Source organism: Porites lutea, chromosome 5 (genome assembly GCF_958299795.1).
Source record: "Porites lutea chromosome 5, jaPorLute2.1, whole genome shotgun sequence".
NCBI lineage: Eukaryota > Metazoa > Cnidaria > Anthozoa > Scleractinia > Poritidae > Porites > Porites lutea.
Genome location: NC_133205.1, coordinates 2,012,501 through 2,033,720, shown reverse-complemented (window position 1 = coordinate 2,033,720; position 21,220 = coordinate 2,012,501). Strand labels below are relative to the sequence as shown.

At 38.7% G+C, this 21,220-nt stretch overlaps 1 protein-coding gene across 2 annotated transcripts in view; it reads left to right on the top strand.

Annotated features, from left to right (window-relative positions):
- Window positions 1-21,220, top strand: part of LOC140936423 (uncharacterized) — a 36,169-nt gene that overhangs the window by 7,846 nt on the left and 7,103 nt on the right. The window contains exons 9-26 of one of the 2 annotated variants that reach the window (XM_073385891.1): window positions 332-622; window positions 918-1,246; window positions 2,116-2,257; window positions 3,226-3,551; window positions 4,011-4,152; window positions 4,930-5,043; window positions 5,441-5,554; window positions 5,697-5,810; window positions 5,947-6,060; window positions 6,327-6,440; window positions 7,154-7,267; window positions 7,799-7,912; window positions 8,308-8,421; window positions 8,504-8,617; window positions 8,761-8,874; window positions 9,315-9,425; window positions 10,504-10,546; window positions 11,565-11,703. In XM_073385891.1, coding sequence (XP_073241992.1) covers window positions 332-622; window positions 918-1,246; window positions 2,116-2,257; window positions 3,226-3,551; window positions 4,011-4,152; window positions 4,930-5,043; window positions 5,441-5,554; window positions 5,697-5,810; window positions 5,947-6,060; window positions 6,327-6,440; window positions 7,154-7,267; window positions 7,799-7,912; window positions 8,308-8,421; window positions 8,504-8,617; window positions 8,761-8,874; window positions 9,315-9,425; window positions 10,504-10,532 — 2,510 coding nt within the window. In that variant the 3' untranslated portion in view covers window positions 10,533-10,546; window positions 11,565-11,703. Of the gene's footprint in view, window positions 1-331; window positions 623-917; window positions 1,247-2,115; window positions 2,258-3,225; window positions 3,552-4,010; window positions 4,153-4,929; window positions 5,044-5,440; window positions 5,555-5,696; window positions 5,811-5,946; window positions 6,061-6,326; window positions 6,441-7,153; window positions 7,268-7,798; window positions 7,913-8,307; window positions 8,422-8,503; window positions 8,618-8,760; window positions 8,875-9,314; window positions 9,426-10,503; window positions 10,547-11,564; window positions 11,704-21,220 lie in introns of those variants that run through there. The other variant, XM_073385890.1, reaches the window with a different exon arrangement.

The following is a 21,220-nucleotide window of genomic DNA, read 5'->3' as shown; positions in this document are numbered from 1 at the left end:
GTTAGTATAAGAGGTGACTGGTTATGAAAACGGGCAAACATCCAAGTTGAAAACGGTGCGGTAGTTTATGTTGGAAGCTCCCTGACTGGCACAGGCCTTTGCTTTTTCTTCAAAAATTTAGACTGAATAAATTAATGCGATGCTTCTATTGGTCAGTAAGTTCAAAATGATAAGAATCCTATTGAACGTTGTGTACAGTCGGGTCCAAAAAAGCTAACAAACGAGTCTAAGGAGGTTTCATAACCATTCCACCTAAAAAACGATGCTGTCACCAAAAGAACTAATTATACTCGTGATAGTAGACCATGTGTTTGTCGTGTTTTCCTTACAGACTATCTGACAAGTTTTGGATGCTTTAAAGACACAGGAAATCGTGCAATTCCTCCTTTGGAGGGAAAAGACCCTATTTTAGATGGTTCTAATTACAAGAACCGTAAGCATGCCATCGCTAAGTGCGCTGTAGCATCTCTGAGGAAAGATTATCACATGTTTGCCCTCCAAGATGACGGGTGGTGCGCCTCCAGTACCACGGCAGAAAATACGTTTGACAAACATGGTAGGGGAGGCAGCTGTCAAGGGGGTGGAGAAGGCGGTCCTTGGGCAAACGATGTTTACGTTCTTGGTAAGAATAGTATCAGTATTTTTTATAAATTTAAAGAATGTACAAGATATATAGAGAAGATAAAAACAAAAACATTTGAAAAGTCATGGTGTTGAATCTGAAGTTGGTGAGGCTGGAGTCGAGTTGAACGTTGATAAACACTTGACTGTTGTACCTTAAATTATTTTTTGCAGAACGTTGACCGATTTTTTCCAAATTGGGGCTGGGCTGAACACCCAAGACCAGTAACAGTAATAAATATACATTAATTACACTGTTTCGCTTTATTTTCGTTAATTTTTCCCCAAACTCACAGAATGTCAGGAAGCTCTTGGAATGGAGAGTGGTGCAATTTTGGACGGAAAAATTACAGCTTCGTCGCAGTGGGACCCTAATCATGCTCCTCACCAGGCCAGATTGAACTACAAACCACCAGCAGGAAAAGCGGGTTCTTGGTCTGCTAAAACCAATGACGCCAATCAGTGGCTTCAGATCGATCTGGGCGCTGCATTTACTAAGGTGACACGAGTTGCGTCACAAGGAAGACATGCTGTGGCTCAGTGGGTCACCAAGTACAGGTTAAAATACAGCAATGATGGAGTGAACTACCAAGACTACAAGGAAGAAAGTCAAACAGTTGTTGAGGTAAATGTAAAGTAAATTCAATCACCCTGTTGTTGTTGCGGGAATATCGCTTTTGATAACAGTAGCAAGATGCCATTTCACTGAGTCAATTAGAATTTGTTGCAACTGTTATTGATACTCTTTCAACTAAAAAAATGGAATAATTGAAAGCTTATTACCGAACCGTGGACTTCTGTATGATATTCTCCTTTACGACCAATTCTACTTTACAATGACTGTACCTACAGTTGCTAACTTATCTGTAGGAGTGTCGCTGATTTCCAACATTAGACAGCTTTAGATTTGACCACGGGTACGAGTACGATTACGAGATTAAACGAGATTTCACGCCTGTTCTCAAAAAGAGAAGACACCCCTGAAAGCTTCATTTTACTTTTTTTTCACCAAATGTTAATACGGTTTTTTATACTGAAGGAGAGCAAGCCCTCTCATGATGATAAAACTTCTTTCATTATTTTTGATAACTTGTTTCCGCCACTACGACATTCTCGCTAAAACCCTTAGTAGCATGACGACGGCTATCACGTTTTCCCGCCAAAATGACGCTGGTTCACCCGTGAGCAATACTCAGTATTGAGAAAAACTCGTACTCGTAGTCGTCCTCGTCTCAGTATCTGAAGCACTCTAATAATTCTGTTGGCCCTTAGCCAAAGAGAAGATAAATAGTGAGTACAATGTATAATGATAGTGTGCGGTCCTTAGAATGTCCTCGTACTTGTAGTCTAATTCTCAGACGTCCGAGGTCGATCGCAGTCCCCTCGAGAGGGAGCCCCAAGCGAAGCTCGGACTTCTGAGAATATAAGTCCTTATCGTCCTTGGCGATTTCTAAAATTTGGAATCTACTGAACAAATATCATATGCTGCTGTAGGAATTTGAGGGGAACATGGACAGCAATAACATTGTTTCTCACGAGCTAAAACCACCGATTTGGGCACGTTACATCCGTTTTCATCCAAAGACTTGGTATAGCCACATATCAATGCGCGTGGAGGTTTATGGCTGCAAGAAAGGTACATTGTATTCAGCTTCACTCAGTCGTTGTTAACGAGTAGCACTTTGAAACTCCTTAAATTTATGGGCGAAATTGTCTCGTTTTTTTTTCTATAGCAATTTTCTCTCTTCAGGTTATCTTCTTGCAGTGGGTTTTATACAAAAACAGAAAAACCATCATAAGCCTTACAATATTTGTCATTGTGTCTCTATTTTCCTAGAAAATGTTTGAAAGATAGAATCCCGAAGCACCGAAGAAAAATTTCATCTGCTCAGTAAACTAGTTTGACAAGTTTTTATTTTAGACCAATCAGCAACAGCCTTGCATAAGGCGTGCGAAAAACGCAAAAGGTCACGTCAGTCTGTCACGCACTCTTGTTTTACTTTTAGTGAATTCTACTTTTAAAACTCTTTTTGGACAGTTTAGTTGCAGTATCGGGGGATATTGTTACTCGTCTATTTGTATTTTGACTCGCCCTACGGGCTTGCCAAAATATGGCATGACTCGTAAAGATACCGCAAAATTTCGAAAATAAGCCCCGGGGCTTATATTTTTCAAAGGCCCCTTATGAGGGGCTCATCTACGGAGGGAAATTTGCGTTTCAAAATCGATTGGGCTGGCCTTATAGTTGGAAGTAAATTAACCGTTTTGGCTTTGTTTTTCTTTTTTATATTATATTTACAGCATGAGAAGCTGGTAGTCAAAATTCACTTCTTATTCATGCATCATGTGCAGGAATGCAGGAATAAGGATCTGAATTGGATACGAATTTATAAGCTTAGTTACGAGAACGACTAAGGGATTCATATTTCAAATAATCATTTCATTAATGGAATCTATAGGGGTACGCTTGACCCGGCTTTACTGTAATTTTTAGCCTTTAGATAGGATTGGGGTTGATGAAGCCAAAGAGTATGATCATAACATGTATACATGACTAGCATGAAGTCAAAAAAAGCAAACTATCAATTTCTAAAAATACTCCAGACTGTCAATCTGCTCTTGGCATGCAAAGTGGTGCAATCTTGGACGGACAAGTCACTGCCTCCTCGCAGTGGGACAGTAACCATGCTCCGCACCAGGCGAGGCTGCACTACATACCTCCAGCAGGGAAGGCGGGTTCTTGGTCTGCTAAAACAAATGACGCCAATCAGTGGCTTAAGGTTGACCTTGGGACCCACTCCAGGGTGACACGCGTAGCGTCACAGGGGAGATATGCTGTTAATCAGTGGGTTACAAAATACAAGTTGCAATTCGGAGATGATGGAAACAACTTTATGGACTACCAAGCAGCACCTGGGGGAGCAGCTACGGTAAGAAAGAGGTTTTACTATACGTTGTTGCCATCTGTTTGTATCCCTTCAGAGTATATTTCACAAGGACAGATAAGCGTCAAGTCTGGCTAAATATATTTTCTTGAGTAAAAGGGCCTTTTAGACAAGAGTATTTTGAGTCCTATGATTGCAAGTTATAGTCTGCATGCTTTATTGTATAGCTGTTAAGAATATGCTTAACCAATGAATGGTCGAGAAGAATCAAGAATTAGTACTTTGCTTATATTTGGATTTAGAGCTCTTTGCGCGTGTCTCTGGAAGGTGTCAGTATTTTACGCGCGCCACTTCTATCTGAGTGTATACGTATTACCAACTACTGACAAGTAATTAAAGTTGATAAGGCACGTTTTAACATCCATATTTTTATGTTGAAGTATAAATGTGATTGCAGTGAAAGTTCAAAGGAAGGTTTCAGTAATCGAACTAATTCTCTTACAGGTGCTTACTGCAAATTCAGACCAGAATACTGTTATTTATCACCCACTATACCCTACAATTAAAGGACGTTATATACGGCTCCTTATTGTCGCTTGGTATCGCCACATATCGATGAGAGTGGAAATTTATGGTTGTCATTTAGGTAATGTTTAAAATCTTGTAAAAATCTGAATTTCCATTTACTCGAATAGAACACAGACTTGATAGATAACTACACCAGAGTGTAAATTGCAGGCAATTGGCGTGCTGACTTAGTAGACAGGGGAAATGTGACGTCACGTTTGGTTGCAATGGTAGCAAAATTTCTGGATCACAACAATAGAAGCAAAGACGAAGGCGACGACAACGAGAACAACAAAACAATAACTTCGCACGTGCATGGCGCTTTTTGTACATTCTTAGCCGCCGTTGCACGACTGCGACATGAAACTTTCTAATTTCACGCGCCCGCTTATATGTAGTAGAGTGAACACAACACAACAATTTTACTTTTTCTAAACTTTTTCGCCAACATTTAAAATCAAATTGAATAAGATCGATGAAGTTTGAAGCAGTGCGAATTCACTTTAAGTGACATTCTCTGTTTTCTGTAGTTTAATCCGGAAATTTTGCTACCATGGCAACATGACGTAACGACTTCTCCTCTCTATTTGCTCTGAAAGAAGAAAACATGAAAAAAAGCAGGATGGAGGGAAAGCAACAGCTACATTTAAGCATTAGAAACAGAAGGCAGTGTATAGTACTCTACGTATACTAATTGGCCAGATACGATAGTGACCAGAAAAGCGGGGAAGGGAATGAGTTAGGAATAGGGAGAGAGAATACATGACTTGCAATAAAAGAATATATCGCTCTTTATCATGCTTTGCGACTTATATTTCATGAATGATTTACAACAAAGCTAAATTCCTTGTCATAGACGTCAACGAATGTGCAAACAACCCATGTAAGAACGGTGCAGCGTGTGCGAATCTTATTGGAAGTTATCGCTGTGACTGCAAGGCTGGATACAGTGGCAACCACTGTGAAACGAGTGAGTAAATAAGTAGACTCAAGTAGGGGATACTAGGGCGAGCGAAATGCGAGCGCGCGTGATTTATAGAATCATGTACTTAACCTGCGTTACGGACGAAAGTTTCAGAAACATATATCCACAGTGAATTTGGTCTGCAGACTGGAGGGAATCTCTCCTTCGTGGCGGACTGGGTGATCTTACTGGAACGGTAAAAACTGTATCACCTTTTTTCACGACTATAAACAAAAAAAAAAAACCATGCTGTCAAACGATTACAAAATTAAGTTGCTGCTTGCTTTTTTAAACTTTGCAGTTGTGAAAAAAGAGTTAAAATTAATTGAACGATGGCGTAGTTTATAAATAACTACGTCATCGTGGTAAAAGTGATCTAATTGGCTGCTATTGCCGATTTTAGACGTCAACGAGTGTGCGCCCGCTCCATGCCAGAACGGAGCCACATGCGTGGATCTTGTTGGAAGTTATCGCTGTAATTGCGTGGCCGGATACACTGGAAGCAACTGTGAAACAAGTAAATTTTAAACAATGCATTTCTTTTTCGATCATTTTATCTAGCACATTTTTTTTTAAATATATAGTTTGCGCTGTAATCAAATTCAGAGAAATGTTAACTAGATTTCCATAGTACACATTTTACTCTTTTTCACTTTCAGACATCAATGACTGTGCACCTGATCCATGCCAAAACGGAGCCAAATGTGTTGATCTTGTTGGAAGTCATCGCTGTGATTGCAAGGCTGGATACACTGGAAGCAACTGTGAAACGAGTAAATTTTAAACTTTGTATTTCTCTATTGTCGTTAAATACCCACCTGTCTGTACTCCAATCGGACATAAAACGAAGGTTAAAAAGTTAAACTGTCAGCGATACTTTTTCCTATCCTTTTTCCTTTCTAATTTTAGACATCAACGACTGTACACCTGATCCATGTCAGAACGGAGCCACATGTGTGGATCTTGTTGGAAGTTATCGCTGTAATTGCGTGGCCGGATACACTGGAAACAAATGTCAGACGAGTAAGCAGCTACATTAATTATATCAAACTCTTTAAAGTTAGGAGAAAGCCGAAGGTGGATGGTACCCGAGTCTCGCAATGGTTTTTTGAACAAAAACGTGTCAATAATTTGTACATTTTTAGTTGTCCAAAAATACATTAGTTCAGTGCAGAAAACAACTAAATAACATAAAACTCAGGAGCATTTTATTTCTGATTTTCTTATAAAAAATATGAATTTCTACTAAAGATGGTGGCTACAAGTGTGTACTATTTTGTAATCAACAGACATTAATGACTGTGTACCTGATCCATGCCAGAACGGAGCCGCATGTGTTGATCTTGTTGGAAGTCATCGCTGTGATTGTAAGGCTGGATACACCGGAAGCAACTGTGAAACAAGTAAACAATTACATTACGTATATCAAACTCTGAAAAGTTGGAAGTAAAGAGGTGGATGGCACGCGAGTCGCTGGAGTCTCGCAATGGTTTTTCTCCGATTTTTTTAACAAAACGCGTGAATAATTAGTACATTTTTTGTTGTCCAAAACACGTAAATGCAAAGCAGTAAACGACAGTCAAAACGATCACCCGTTGGGAATGGCTTACTGACCGCTTAACAGAGGTTGACCGTTTAATATAGGTCTGACAAACGTGAGTGTTGTAGATAGTCAAAGAGCGAAAAAATGACCTCCACCTGTTTCTACCTCTTCTTGGGCCAAAAGAAAAAATTAAAGGTTAAAGACCACAGTGACTTAACGCCGTACACAGTGTGACCTGTTGCACTAGTATGGTACGTCTTCAATTCTCAAAGTGACCGTTTAATTGAGGTAAAGGCAATAAAAAATAATTCGTTGGGACGTAGCAAAAGATGACCGCGACCGCTTGATACAGGTCAGTTTTACACTGTAATTGAGGGAAATGATTTCCTGGACTTTGGTAAGTAACCGCTTAATAGAGAGGGTGACCGCTTAAAACAGGTTTGACTTTATAAACTGAACTTCTGCAGCACTTTATTTCTGATTTTCTTTAAAAACATGAATTTCTAATAATTAAGGATAGCGGCTATAATTTTGAAAGAGTTTATAATATGTGAATTTTTTTGTAATCAACAGACATCAATGACTGTGTACCTAATCCATGCCGGAACGGAGCCACATGTGCGGATCTTGTTGGAAGTTATCGTTGTGATTGCAAGGCTGGGTACACTGGAAGCAACTGTGAAACGAGTAAATTTCAAACTTCGTGTTTCTTTATTGTTTCACCGAGTCAGTGCTAACTACCCACTTGTCTGTACCCTGCTAAGACAATTAGAACGAAGCACAAAAAGTTAAACTGTCAGCGATACTTTTTCGTTTTTTCCTATAATTTCAGACATCAACGAGTGTGCGCCCGTACATTAGTTTACTTTTTTTAGTTAGCAAGCGGACGGAATTCTCGAAATCTCTGGAAGGGGAGGGGGGAGGGGGGTAGCATCACCATCGCAAAGGTTTTTCTGCAATTTTGAGAAAATCCCTTTCCCGCAAGAAGATTACTATGCGTTTTTACTAGACATTTCACTCAAAATTTGGTTTGTGGCCAGTTACGTTGTAATAAGTATCACGAATTAAAGCCATTTTTTGCAAATAGTGTTTTGCATATTGCTATGCAGAAATCTACTTTAAATTTTTTAGATTGTCTTTGTTGATTAGAATTCCTAATAAGTAGGGGATGGCGGTTATTTTGAAATAATTTAATGTGCATTGTATTGCTCTCAACAGATATCAATGACTGTGTACCTGATCCATGCCAGAACGGAGCCACATGTGTGGATCAAGTCGGAAGTTATCGCTGTGATTGCAAGGCTGGATACACTGGAAACAACTGTGAAACAAGTAAGCACTTAGGAAAAAAGTATGTGAAACTCTTGGGGATTTGGTGTGGAGCCGGGAGGATGGAACCACCCTCTTAACGGTTTTACTGCACCGGTTTTGTCGAAACTGAGAACCCCTTTCCCTTCAGAGGATGATTTTGAGTTCCTTGTAGACATTTCCTCAGCTGTTTCCTCAAAAGTTTGGAGCTAGATTAATAGCGACTAATATGTTGTAATAACTTGTACGAAGCCATTTTTTAGGAAAAGGTGTTTGCACAACGTTGTGCAGAAATAGAGCAGTTTCCACCGGGACAAGTCATGATTTGAATTATCTTTGTTGATTAGAATTTCTAATAAAGAGGGGATAGGGCTTATCCTGAAAGACGTCATAATTATTATTATAATTTCAATCAACAGATATCAATGACTGTGCACCTAACCCATGCCAGAACGGAGCCACATGTGTGGATCAAGTCGGAAGTTATCGCTGTGATTGCGTAGCTGGATACACTGGAAGCAACTGTGAAACAAGTAAGCACTGGCACTTAATTTTAGTCGGTAGCTAAAATTGCATCCTGACTCGGTAAAACTGATTCATTGTTCACTTCTTTAGACATCAATGAGTGTGTACCTAATCCATGCCGGAACGGAGCCACATGTGTGGATCAAGTTGGAAGTCATCGTTGTGATTGCAAGGCTGGATACACTGGAAGCAACTGCGAAACGAGTAAATTTCAAACTTTGTGTTTCTTTATTGTTTCACCGAGTCAGTACTAACTACCCACTTGTCTGTACCCTGCTAAGACAATTAGAACGAAGCACAAAAAGTTAAACTGTCAGAGATACTTTTTCGTTTTTTTCTAATTTCAGACATCAACGAGTGTGCGCCTAATCCATGCCAGAACGGAGCCACATGTGTTGATCTTGTTGGAAGTCATCGCTGTAATTGTGTGAATGGATATACTGGCAATAGCTGTGAAACGAGTAACTATAAACCTTTAGCCCACATTTAAGTAAGAATCCCACCCCCCCCCCCCCCCTTAGAACACAATGGGAAGGGCCAATGCTATCATCCCTGCAATGATTTCTCTTCGATTTTGTCAACACTGTTTTGAGCTAGAATTATTATCCTTTAATATCCTTTATGGTCAGTAAAATAACAGTATTTTGTTAATTGTCTTTTGCAAAAATTGAGTTGGTTCTTTGAACTTAGCATATGACAAAAGGCAAAGGATATATGATACGTCATTTAATTAAATAACTTACAGCGGGTAAAGCATTTTTGAAATAGCATAGCCGGATAAAAGTTTGGGTCATTATCTGTTTGTGGCAATTGGGTGTCGTCCGGAAATCGACTTTCAATAGAACCAATACGTTTAGGATAACGTGAAATAATTTGTTTCTTGAATATTTTTACTTTTTAGATATTGACGATTGCGCACCTGCTCCTTGCTTGAATGGTGGCACGTGCGTCGATCTAGTCGCCACTTACCACTGTGACTGTCCGATCGGATTCCTCGGATTAACATGCGAAGGTACAGTAAGAATTTTAAACCATCTGATGAGTCTGGTGAGAGGGTTCCCAATGGTAATATAACCTGCAGCCTCCAAACGGCTAAAAAATTTAACCTTCAGGCGTCAAAAAAGGTAATTTTTTTACCGTTAACCGTCAAAAATACAGATTCATATATTGACCGTCAAAAAGTTTCAAGGTATCTCAAATCTCACTATTTCAGTTAATCTTCAAAGACTTCTGACTTCTGAAGAATCAGCTCTAAACTGGAAAACTCAGTTCTCGTGTTCTTAAAAACTCTCTCTTAAAATTACAAGACCTTACAACTTGCTTGTATTTGAAAACATTCCAAAATTTGAAAGGCCAAGACAACCCAACAAAAACATAATATTTAACATTAGCTTAAATATACAGAAGTTAATATTTACTCAAACTCTTGGACTTAATTCCTGTTAATAAAAGTCAACAGTCAAAAGCTCAAAAAATTACAACGTCAACCGTCAAAATTGAAAAATATTAACAATTAACCGTGAAAGCCACCCAGCATCCCAGTGAGACCCTCTGGTTAGGGTTTGAGACTTCTTGAGATGGAACGTGATACCTTTCGTTGGGTATTCTGATGTTCTCCACAAGTAATCCGATTGACTAATCCTGGTAAGCATGAGTAGTATCAGGCCTTTTTTTTAGGAGTAACGGGAGTTTCTAACCTTTTACACAAAGATATATAGTTGATGCTTTGACATACTAGCCAGCTTAGCTAGCCTTTTCCAAGGAGTAGAGGGGAGCAACACCCTGTGAGCAGGGGTTTCTCTCCGCCAATTGGCTTTTAGCATTTACGAGCGTTTGTCGGTGCATCTATCAGTCTATTGTACTTATGCGCAACGATGACAGCGAAATTTTGTTTGATTCAACAAAAGTTCGCGGGAGCCTCAAAGAAATTTTGCGCAAACAATCTTTATTTATTAGGACAACATTCAGCGAACTTCGCTCTCATTTCTTCTGCACCGTACGTGCTGTAACTGTACATGTGCAAGCTAGGGGAGGAGCTAGGGATATAATTTATCTAAAAACTGCACCAATTATGGGTCTTTTTTTTTCAGAAGTCGAAGTTGACGAGTGTCTTGAGTAAGTGGAGCTGACGAGGTAGGTATACTCAGTAAAATATACAACTTAATCATTACCAGTTACTATACAATATGCTGATCCTAAAGGCGCATGGGATATTTAATAACATACATTCGAATCTCCATATTGTTGAAAGGGCTTTTGAAGAGGGACTAGCTTGCCCTTTCAACAAAGGCAACAATTCAGCCAGGAAACCATCTGCTGTTTGTAAACTAACGGTGACGAGAGTTTTCTCTGATTGGTTAACATAGTAATAAGACTGATTAGCATGAATCCTTCGAGATACTTACTCTGTCTAAATGGTTTTTCAACCTAATTTTTACTGTTAAGCTTAGGTCAACTGGCCAATACAAAACAAGGAGAATAATTATATAAAAATTACAGGGTATCTACTCATACACAAACTGTTCATAATAACAGAAAGGATGGTACGGAAATTATATTTTGAAATTCCTGACTGGTTGTCGCTTTTGCGGAGAGGTGTGAAGCTTCTTGTCAGAAAATGATTGGCTAAAACTTTTCCTTATTTTAATACGGACGTGATGGTAAAACTCAGAGGGTAAATATAAAATGCAGTTGGTAGTTCAATGGAAAATTTAGAACAATAGGCGTTTGCCACTTCGGTTTCCAAGCGGAAATAAGACGCGCGCGATATGTGCAAAGGGGAGGTGTCCCTCTCTCTTCCCAGTCCCCGCGCGTTTTTCACATTTCCTTTTACTGCACGACTGCACTACTTTCTTGGGGCCTGGATCAAGATAAGGAAATTACAGCTGTTGTAGGTGTGAAGAACGCTTGAGCCGATCCATTTATGTGTCTCCCTTTTCTACACTAATTTATTTCCTTCCCAAATGAAATCATGATTTCCCCTCCCCCCCCCCCCCCCTCCAGAACGCCCAGACTGCCCCCTTCGACACATGTGAGGCTGATTGAACGGGTCGGGGTTGTTGGATACCGGCCGCCTGCCGAATTTCAGTATAACTGTGCCTGAAACGAAACAAAATGTTATGAACAACATTTTATCATTTTGTTTTCTTAGGTTTGCGTTTGTATGGATGTCCATAATTGAACTAAGCGGTTTAAAGGATTTTATCTACTGCCATCATAGGTGCATGGCCAAAAATGTAATATTTCGCATAGTTTATTCAACAGCTTAATAAACATCAGTTAAACTGACACATACCATTTCTTCCACTCTGGTTGTTGTTAAACTTTATTCTAACCGTTATTCAGTTATTTTGGAACGCCTTGCATGGAGTGATTTTACTAAACCCATGAAACAGTATAAACGTTTGTGCCAAACAGCTACAAGTAAACAAGAGAAAACACAGTGAAATTAAGAAATGTACTACCGTGTAATGGTCCAGTTCACGGGTTCAGTAAAATCACTCTGTCTAGATCGATCTGTGTTCATCACCTCATAAAAGAGCCAACCGACTGAAGAACACTGCAGATATCATAGTTATACAGATCATTTGGAAACTTAATTAGTCAAATAATTTTATTCATATATTTTGTCTCTTTATTTTATCCAAGTTTCAAAACACCCTTTCAGAAAATTTCAAGATATCTAGCAATGGCTAGGTGCATTTTAAGTTTCATCTTTTGATTACAGGTGTTCAGTTTTTTATTATTTTTTCGACGTTAAAATATTTAAACGTTAATGTTTTCAACCTATTGATGTATATTATTCATGAGTAAGGCGTTTTGTTTTGTATCGGGCTAATTTACGTCAAATATAAGACATTGACCTTGAGCTTATTAAAATTTAAAAAGTGAAGGTAAAAGACCATGATGACATAAAGTTATAACGTACTATTTTATTTTATTACCATTACTATTGTATTTTTTCTTTGATGCGACAGTGAAAAAAAGTAACCGGACGTTTTCAGTAATTTCTCATCCAGTCACAACGTATTCCTACTTACGTCAAGATCTCTAATGGTGGTGTAAAACCGAAATAGATTCGTTATAAAGTAATTTTTTAACCATTTTTCTCTGATTTTTTTTCACTCTTTTACAACGTTTATAAAATACGTAAACTGACCTTTTGACTGCAAATTCGTGTCGTATTACACCCTATTAATAATATATCGTTATGTCTTTATTCTGCTCTTTTTCATGTCGGATTACTTTACATATTAATTAAGAGTCATCTTAAGTAAATAGAGAGCGATGAATATATACTTTGGAAAGATCTTGGTCAATGGATAGCTTTATAATTACCGACCAATTTATGACATGCTTAGAATGATTATGTTAATTATATTTGCTAAACTTTAATTGTTTACTCAGCTGTAATGCCTATCAAATCCGTTCACAAACCTCTGCAAAATATCTTAGCCTTTTCTAACAGTTCTAAGTCCGATCCTCGAGGTTCTTTAAGCAGTAATCAAGCTTTTTCAGTGGATACCAAGTTATAATAACAAAACAGGTATTGTACTCTCACACAGTTTGTTACCCCTCTTAATCATCAAAAGTTATAAATTTTTAATACCATAGCGTGAAAACGTTTACTTTAACAGTTTCTCCCCAATAACTGAATCCATTTCAAAGGGACATAGCATTACTATCACGCAATTATGGAGATCGATTTGGAGAAAAGTTGCCATAAGCCATAATCTATCATCACGGTTTCAGTCTCTCAAATAATATAAACAGCTCTAACAATGAGTACTGAAAAAAGGTAATTTCAAAACGAAAAAGTTAACCGCAACTGGGATCCACAAACCACTTCTGCATTGCCGGTAAATAATTATCTAAAACTACAACAATTATTATCCAACAGTCTTGTATGCATGCCATCGTTTATGCTATAGTAAAGAACATGATAAAAAGTAAGACACTTACTCAATTAATTCAGATTGTTCATTCTCGATTTCTATCAGCTTTGATAGTTGCCCCAGGGCTTCGTCCCTCTTTTAACTACCAAGAAAAATTCTCTACTTCACCTAGTAATTGTTTGAAAGTGAACGTCCGTGATATCGTTTTTGATGATGTTATGTTTGGTTTAATAAGGTCTCCTTAAAACCCTCTTCAGGTCAGTTTCAAGTCGCCCCATGAAAGGAAATTGTAGACAGTCTTGGATTCTGGATTTCACCTCGGTGGATTCTGGATTCCAGGTGGTGCATTCCGGATTCTTCTTTGTTTGTGGAACTTGGAATACTTATTCCAATCCTTGGCGGTATTACGTATTACTTGCGATGTATATATTCCGGATTCCAAAACGTAGGATCCCGGATTCGACAATAAACGTTTGCTGGATTCCGGATTCCACAATCAAAAAACTCCTGGATTCCGGAATCCAAATTCCCTTACAAAGGGCGAATCAAAAAGAATAATAAAAAAAGAAATTTGAATAATCTATCGCTAATACTACCACACTGGTGAAATTGTTTAAGTTATTACTAGTACTTACTGGATCCTCCTCCTCTGCTTTGTAAGTTAAAAAGGGAGTTAACGCTCGGACGCACACGCAAATTCAAACCCCCACCGTGGTACAAGGAGGAAGGGGTTGAAGGACTCCTTCCTAGAGTTTTTGATTTGTTGCAGTGTATCGAAACGATTTTGCCTTTAATGGAAAGCCTGAAGATGAGGTATATTTCATGGGTGGTGGCGTTACTGGAGTCACCAACAATGGTCGGCATCTTGGCCACCATCTTGGATTTTACCAATGATCAGAAATCAGGTTAAAACCGCAAGAAATGGTAATGGGTTTTTCGCTTGAGAGGTCAAATAACACACAAATTAGCAATTTGCATCATTTTATCCACAATGTTTACTTTCATTAACGAAAAAAGTTGAGAAAACATGCATTTTCTGCATTTTCACTCAAAATGGTTTGACCACCTGCTTCTTATGACGTCATATTTCGTAACCATAGTGACTGGTCATCACTAAAGTTGTCTCAAAATGCGTGTGAGGGATAAACGAACAGCTCCTGAAAACGTCAGGTGCTGATATTTTATCGTCTGGAAAAAATCAGAAAAACCTCCCCCACGCACTTGTACGTCCTAGGGTTAAAGGACGGCATGTAATCAGGATACATAATTTGCTCTATTTTACTTTAGGGCTAGGGCTGCAGGAATTATTGATTAAAGAATAACATTACGTTTGTTACAAGTAGTTCCAAAATTTTGTTTGATTTTTTAGAAGTATTTCTTAAAAATAAATATGTGCTTCTTGTCGTGTAATTGTCAGATAACTCGAGACGCCTGTAATTCGACATGAAGCTTCTCTTCCATTGTTTGGTCCTAGCAGCCATGTTAGATCTCTGTTCCAGCCAGTGTAGAGTGGCAAATTGGTGGAAGGCATTTGACAAAAAGGGATGGGTGACATGTCAATCCACCGAATATTTGAATGGACTGTACAGAAATGACAACTGGAAAGACAACGACGGTATTTTCTTAATCGAAGAGGGAAGATGTTGTAAAGCTCAAGCGCCGAATCAAAATCGCCCATCGACTCACGTTATTGCAAACTGGTGGGGAACATTAGACAGGTTAGGAAAGATTTAAGCCTTTGAAATTCTGTACAAAAATAATCGCGGACTTTACCTTGGCCCAATTCAAGGGTCGACAAGTGGCTGTAACATCGAAAACGCTGATAATTGTTTGGGAACTGAGTTCAGATTAATGTTGGCTTTCATAATTGGCCTATTATAACAACAGGCTGCCTCAAAACTGTGACGGCATCAAATCCTTTTGAAAGATTTGTGAAATGTATAACTAAAGACTTTGATACTTACGGCATTCATTCGTTTATTTTTTTGGGCAAAAGTTAGGTCATTAAATCCGTACTTTACAAATCCTTGTAGACTGCAACTTAGCATCAATAAAATAAAACGAAGAAGTTCAGTCAGCGGTAAGGAGATCTAAGGAGTCATTCTTAAAGATGAACAAGAGTACTTCAAAACACAGGAAAGGAAAGCACAAAAGTGTATCAAGCATATATCTACATAAAGCGACTTTTTTAATAATCAAGGGTGTTTGAATAAAGTCATCCTCTTTTTCTAAGATATCAAATAGCAATTTGCGGAGAACTCTTTGCAAAGTTTTCTTAGGCAGAACCGTTATATATATATATGTAGTGTGGTATCTTATTCCAAAGGCCAAGGTAAGACGTTTACAAAAAGCGCATTTCTCTCTCAGTCAAGTACCCTGTTCTTCTAGGGTTGTGGTTGTTCATACCATTCCTGATCGAAAGGACATTTTGGTGATTTTTCTAAAACATAACTTAACCTTTTGTTCTTTCAGCAACAACCGCTGGGCCGTTTGTCCCAGTGGCTACTTTCTTCAAGGAATATATCGTAACACTGGCAAATGGCTTCACCACATAGAGGAAGGCCGCTGCGCTAGACCCAATAACTTGCCAACCAAATGGTTGGATTGCTATGACCATGATATTTCATCATCTTTCGACAAAAAAGGATGGGGCCAGTGTGATACGGATTATTATCTTACTGGTATCTATAAAGGTGGTTGCGACAAGTTGTACTGCATTGAAAAATTGAAGTGTTGTAGTATGTACGATGGTTGTAGAATGGCCAACTGGCGGGGGGCCTTTGATAAAAAAGGGTGGGTCAAGTGTGATTCATCAAGCCACTACATTACTGGGTTGTGGAGAAATAACCCCAGGGGTTCAAAAGATAAAATCTTTTTGTTGGAGGAAGCAAAATGCTGCCCCGCTCCAGCGCCGGATCAAGGCACTCCATCGACATGTGCAAACGCCAATTGGTGGCGAGTGCTAGATCGGTAAGTGCAACAGATTAAATTTAAAAAGAGAGAGTGTCTTAAATTACAATTAATTCTTTGAAAATATCAAATATACATGTCAATTAAAAGTGACTTTTTTCTGGCATAACACTCAAAAAGGCTTCATGCAGTAGACGAAATAAAGTCGAATACTAGCCTCTTTTGCCAGTCCGCTATGTATTATTAAGGTGCAGTGAGGCGATGAAAGTGGATTATAGTGCTTTGTGTGCATCTCTGGGTTAAGTGTTCTCCTGCTAAGTCTTTTAAAATATAATAACAACGTTCTTAAACAATCAAACCTTTATAACCAGTGCTCTATCATCATGAGCAAGATGCTCGACTCTTATTCAGCTGAGAGGGTGTTATCCCGAGGGGTGTTATTAGGTCATGGATCAGTCAGATTTTGCTGTCAATAATGACCGCAGAAAAGACGACTCTCTGTTCTAGAGGAAGCCTTGAAAAAATTCATTCGAAAAGATACTTGTCATAGATACACCTGAGTGACTAAAGCTTCCCTTTACTTTACTGAAATAACTAATTGTAAGACTATTTTCGATATATATAATTATTATTTAATGATATGAATTAAAATCCATGCAATGTATTTAGCTGCGAGGCTAGCTTGGGGAATAAAACAAAAGAAGTCGTCTTAAAGCTCGGCAATGAATGATACGTTTCCTTTGTTTTATTCCCCCAAGCCTCGGAGACAAGTGTGAATTTTAATGTATCAAAATTAGCGTATTACTGAATCTGAATTAACAGCTCACGTTCTCTTCCTTTTGACAGCACGAACGTGTGGGCTAATTGTCCTAACGGTTACTTTATCCAAGGTTTCTATCGAAATAGCGGTGATTGGTTGCACCACATCGAAGAGGCCAGGTGCTGTAAGCCAAAAACATTACCAAACAGATATGAGAGATGCTACACAGAGGATATCGGGAGAAAGTTTGATCACATCGGGCTCAGCAAGTGTAAACAAAGTGGATACTACGTGGCTGGTATATACAAGGGTGGATGTGATAAGCTTTACTGCATTGAGAGGCTGAAGTGTTGCAAAATGAATGTTGGTATGTTATAGCTGACAAATAAAGTAAGTAAGTAATTTTTCCAGCATAATTCCTTTCAAGAAACCCACGGCAACGTGGTCGACTGGCTAAGGTGCTGGAGTTGCACTTCGGAGGCCACGAGTTAATGTCCCGCCCTGATCGATTGCTGTATTTCTTCTTGAAAGTCCCGACTTCAAGTCCTCGGCCGTGCTAGTCAATAGCCAGCTGGTTTACCTCCGGCCAGTGGGGTTTCAGGGCTATAAATACTGCCGGGGGTAAATAATTAAAAGGATAATAATGTCATAATTTTCAGCAGTTATACTTAGCTGTTTAAGAAACGAACAGGAGTGCATTATCAGGTTAAAAAAATCGAGGCGAAGGTGAGAGTTTTTACACCTGATAATACAAGACTGCGAGTTTTTTAACTGCTTCAAAATCTGTGATATAGATCAATCCATTCTTACACTAACATTTAGATTTGGGGTTAGTTTGGTCTAAAAAACTGGATGTAAAGTTAAGCCGTGTCTTTAACAGATACAAGGACGCTCATTCATTCATTCTTTATGAATAGTTTATGATTATTTTCAACAGTTATCTTGATTTTTGTGCTTTTGTCAGATGAATGCAGACTTTCCAAACCCTGCAAAAACGGTGGAACATGTATCGACCAGGCAGGAAGTTACAGCTGCAGATGTAAATCTGGATACTCTGGCAAAAACTGCGAAACAGGTCAGAACATGATCCGCTGATTGAAATTTAGTTAGATCATGGAGAACACAAAAATTAGGGTAGCAATACTGAATGTTGAAAAAAAAAATCATTTATGTTTTAGACGTTAACGAGTGCTTGAAAAACCCATGCAAGAATGGGGCAACCTGCGTAAACCTCAAGGGAAGTTATCGCTGCAATTGCAAATCTGGTTATATTGGGAACCACTGTGAAACAGGTATGGGCTTAAGCATTTCTTTATTAACTGTTTTTGGAGCAATTATAGGCCACTTTTCCTCGAGGACTTGTACCTTGATCTTCAAAATACCAAATTATTGAATGGTATGGCCTTGCTTACACTGTAGGAAAGTTTGGACTACTAAAAACAAGGAAAGAGGGGCGTCTCTCCGTTTTGAGACATCCTGTTTGAATTGCGGAACAAACGTTTACTGCCGTCTACACTGAATTCATGTTTCAGACATCAACGAGTGTACAAAAAATCCATGCAAGAATGGGGCAACCTGTGTAAACCTTAAGGGAAGTTATCGCTGTAATTGCAAGTCTGGTTATACTGGGAACAACTGTGAAACAGGTATGGGCTTAAGCATTTCTTTATCAACTGTTTTTGGAGCAATTAGCCCACTTTCCCTCGAGGATTTGTACCTTGATCTTCAAAACACCAAATTACTGAATGGTATGGTCTAACGTACACTGTACGAAAGTTTGGACTACTAAAAACAAGGGAAGAGGGGCTTCTCTAAGTTTTGAGACATCCTGTTTGAATTGCGAAAAAAAACTTTTACTGCAGTCTAAACTGATTTCATGTTTCAGACATCAACGAGTGTACGAAAAATCCATGCAAGAACGGGGCAACCTGCGTAAACCTTAAGGGAAGTTATCGCTGTAATTGCAAATCTGGTTATACTGGAAACACCTGTGGAACAGGTATGGGCTTAAGCATCTCTTTATTTTGGATCTGTTGCTGTATACTTGAAGCCACAGTATTAAACCAAACAAAAAAATTATCGGTGGAAAAGAGGAATAAGCACAAGTAAGATGTAAAACGCATTTTTAAGTGAAATAAACAAACCAAAACTGCCTATCTTTCCATGTCTAAAATCCAAGAAAACAGCCTACAAATTATCGATTGGTGGAATTCACGATTGACGAAATAAAAGCAGTCGTTAAAATGAATAAACCAAAGATTTCAACTTGTTTATTTATTTGGAAACATGTCTTGACAGGCTGTTTTAACTACCCATTTACAACACTTAAGTTTTCAGTTCCGCTGAAAGCGCAAGCCTTACAGCATTATAGTAAAAGATGGAAGTATATTTTGCTGTGATGAACTGTTTTTTGGGCAAATACCCCACCTATCCTCTGGGACTTGTACCTTGATCTTCAAAATACCAAATTATTGAATAGTATGCCCTTACTTACACTGTACGAACGTTTGGACTACTAAAAACAAGGGAAGAGGGGCTTCTCTAAGTTTTGAGACATCCTGTTTGAATTGCGAAAAAAAACTTTAACTGCCGTTTAAATTGAATTCATGTTTCAGACATCAACGAGTGTACGAAAAATCCATGCAAGAACGGGGCAACCTGCGTAAACCTTAAGGGAAGTTATCGCTGTAATTGCAAATCTGGTTATACTGGAAACACCTGTGGAACAGGTATGGGCTTAAGCATCTCTTTTTTTCGGATCTGTTACAGTATAACTTGGAGCCACACTCTTAAACCCAATTAATAATCAGTGGAAAAGAGGAATAAGTAACCTGAACTGCCTATTTTTTTATGTCTTAGATCCAAGAAAACAGCCTACAAATTATCGAATGGTGGAATTCACGATTGACGAAAAAGGCAGTCTTAAAATGAATAAACCAAAGATTTCAACTTGTTTATTTATTTGCAAACATGTCTTGACTGTTTCAACGACCCAATAAATTTATAATAATTAAATTTTACTCTGAAAGGGCAAGCCAAGCAGCGTTATGGCAGAAGATGAAAGTCAACTGTTTTTGGAGCAAATAGCTCACACTTATAGCTTCCCTCTGGGACCTGTACCTTGATCTTCAAAACACCAAATTACTTAATGGCATGGCCTTACTCACACTGTATACCAAAGTTGGAATACTAAAAACAATACTACTAAAAACAATGTTTGAGACATCCTATTTGAACTGCGAAACAACAAAAACTATAAAACTGCCGTATAAACTGAATTCATGTTTCAGACATCAACGAGTGCACGAACAATCCATGCAAGAATGGGGCAGCCTGCGTGAACCTTGTGGGAAGCTATCGCTGTGATTGCAAATCTGGTTATACTGGGAACAACTGTGAAACAGGTGATCCAGCAGCATCCCTTTATTACGGATCTGTTAGCATATAATTCGGAAGAATACCCTTGAACCCCAAGTAATAATCAGTGGGAACTAAGAAGAATTGGTACGAGTAAACTGAATGTTAATGCATTGTGAACATAAATGGATATTTGAAACCAACAACTAACTGCCCACCTTTTTATGTCTACTATTGCAAAGGTCGTCTGGTGGGATTTCGGGATAAACTGATGAACAAACAGTTACTATACACTGTAAATCAGAAAGATCTGTTTTAGCCCTAACAACAGGGCCGTTTCGGTGAGTCAAATACAGTCATATTTTTGGGTCTAATTTGACTCCTGTAATAAGGACCAATACAGTCCAATTACCTCGGACTGATTTGGACCGACGAGGTTAATTGAGTCTCAGCCTGGGTTGGAACAGCCTTTGATGGGGCTGTTTTGGTTCAAATTGTGGTCAATTGGCTCCAGGTAGCAGACTTTGGCGTGCAGGGCTAAATTGTTTTTTCAGGGCTGAAACAGATCTTTTAGTTTTCAGTGTAGAATGAAAAAAAAAAAAACTAGTCGGAGAGGCCTTCAACTTGTCTATACTCCTGGAAAATTGTTTTCTCTCCCCCCCCCCCCCCAAATTAAGACAATTAACGTTATAGGCTTAGAGCAAGAAAGAGATCCTATTCTAACTGCGAAACATCGAGAACTTTACTGCCGTCCATTTTTACGCTTCAGACATCAATGAGTGTACGAACAACCCGTGCAAGAACAGTGCAACCTGCGTAAATCTTGCGGGAAGTTATCGCTGTAATTGCAAATCAGGGTATACTGGAAACAACTGCGAAACAGGT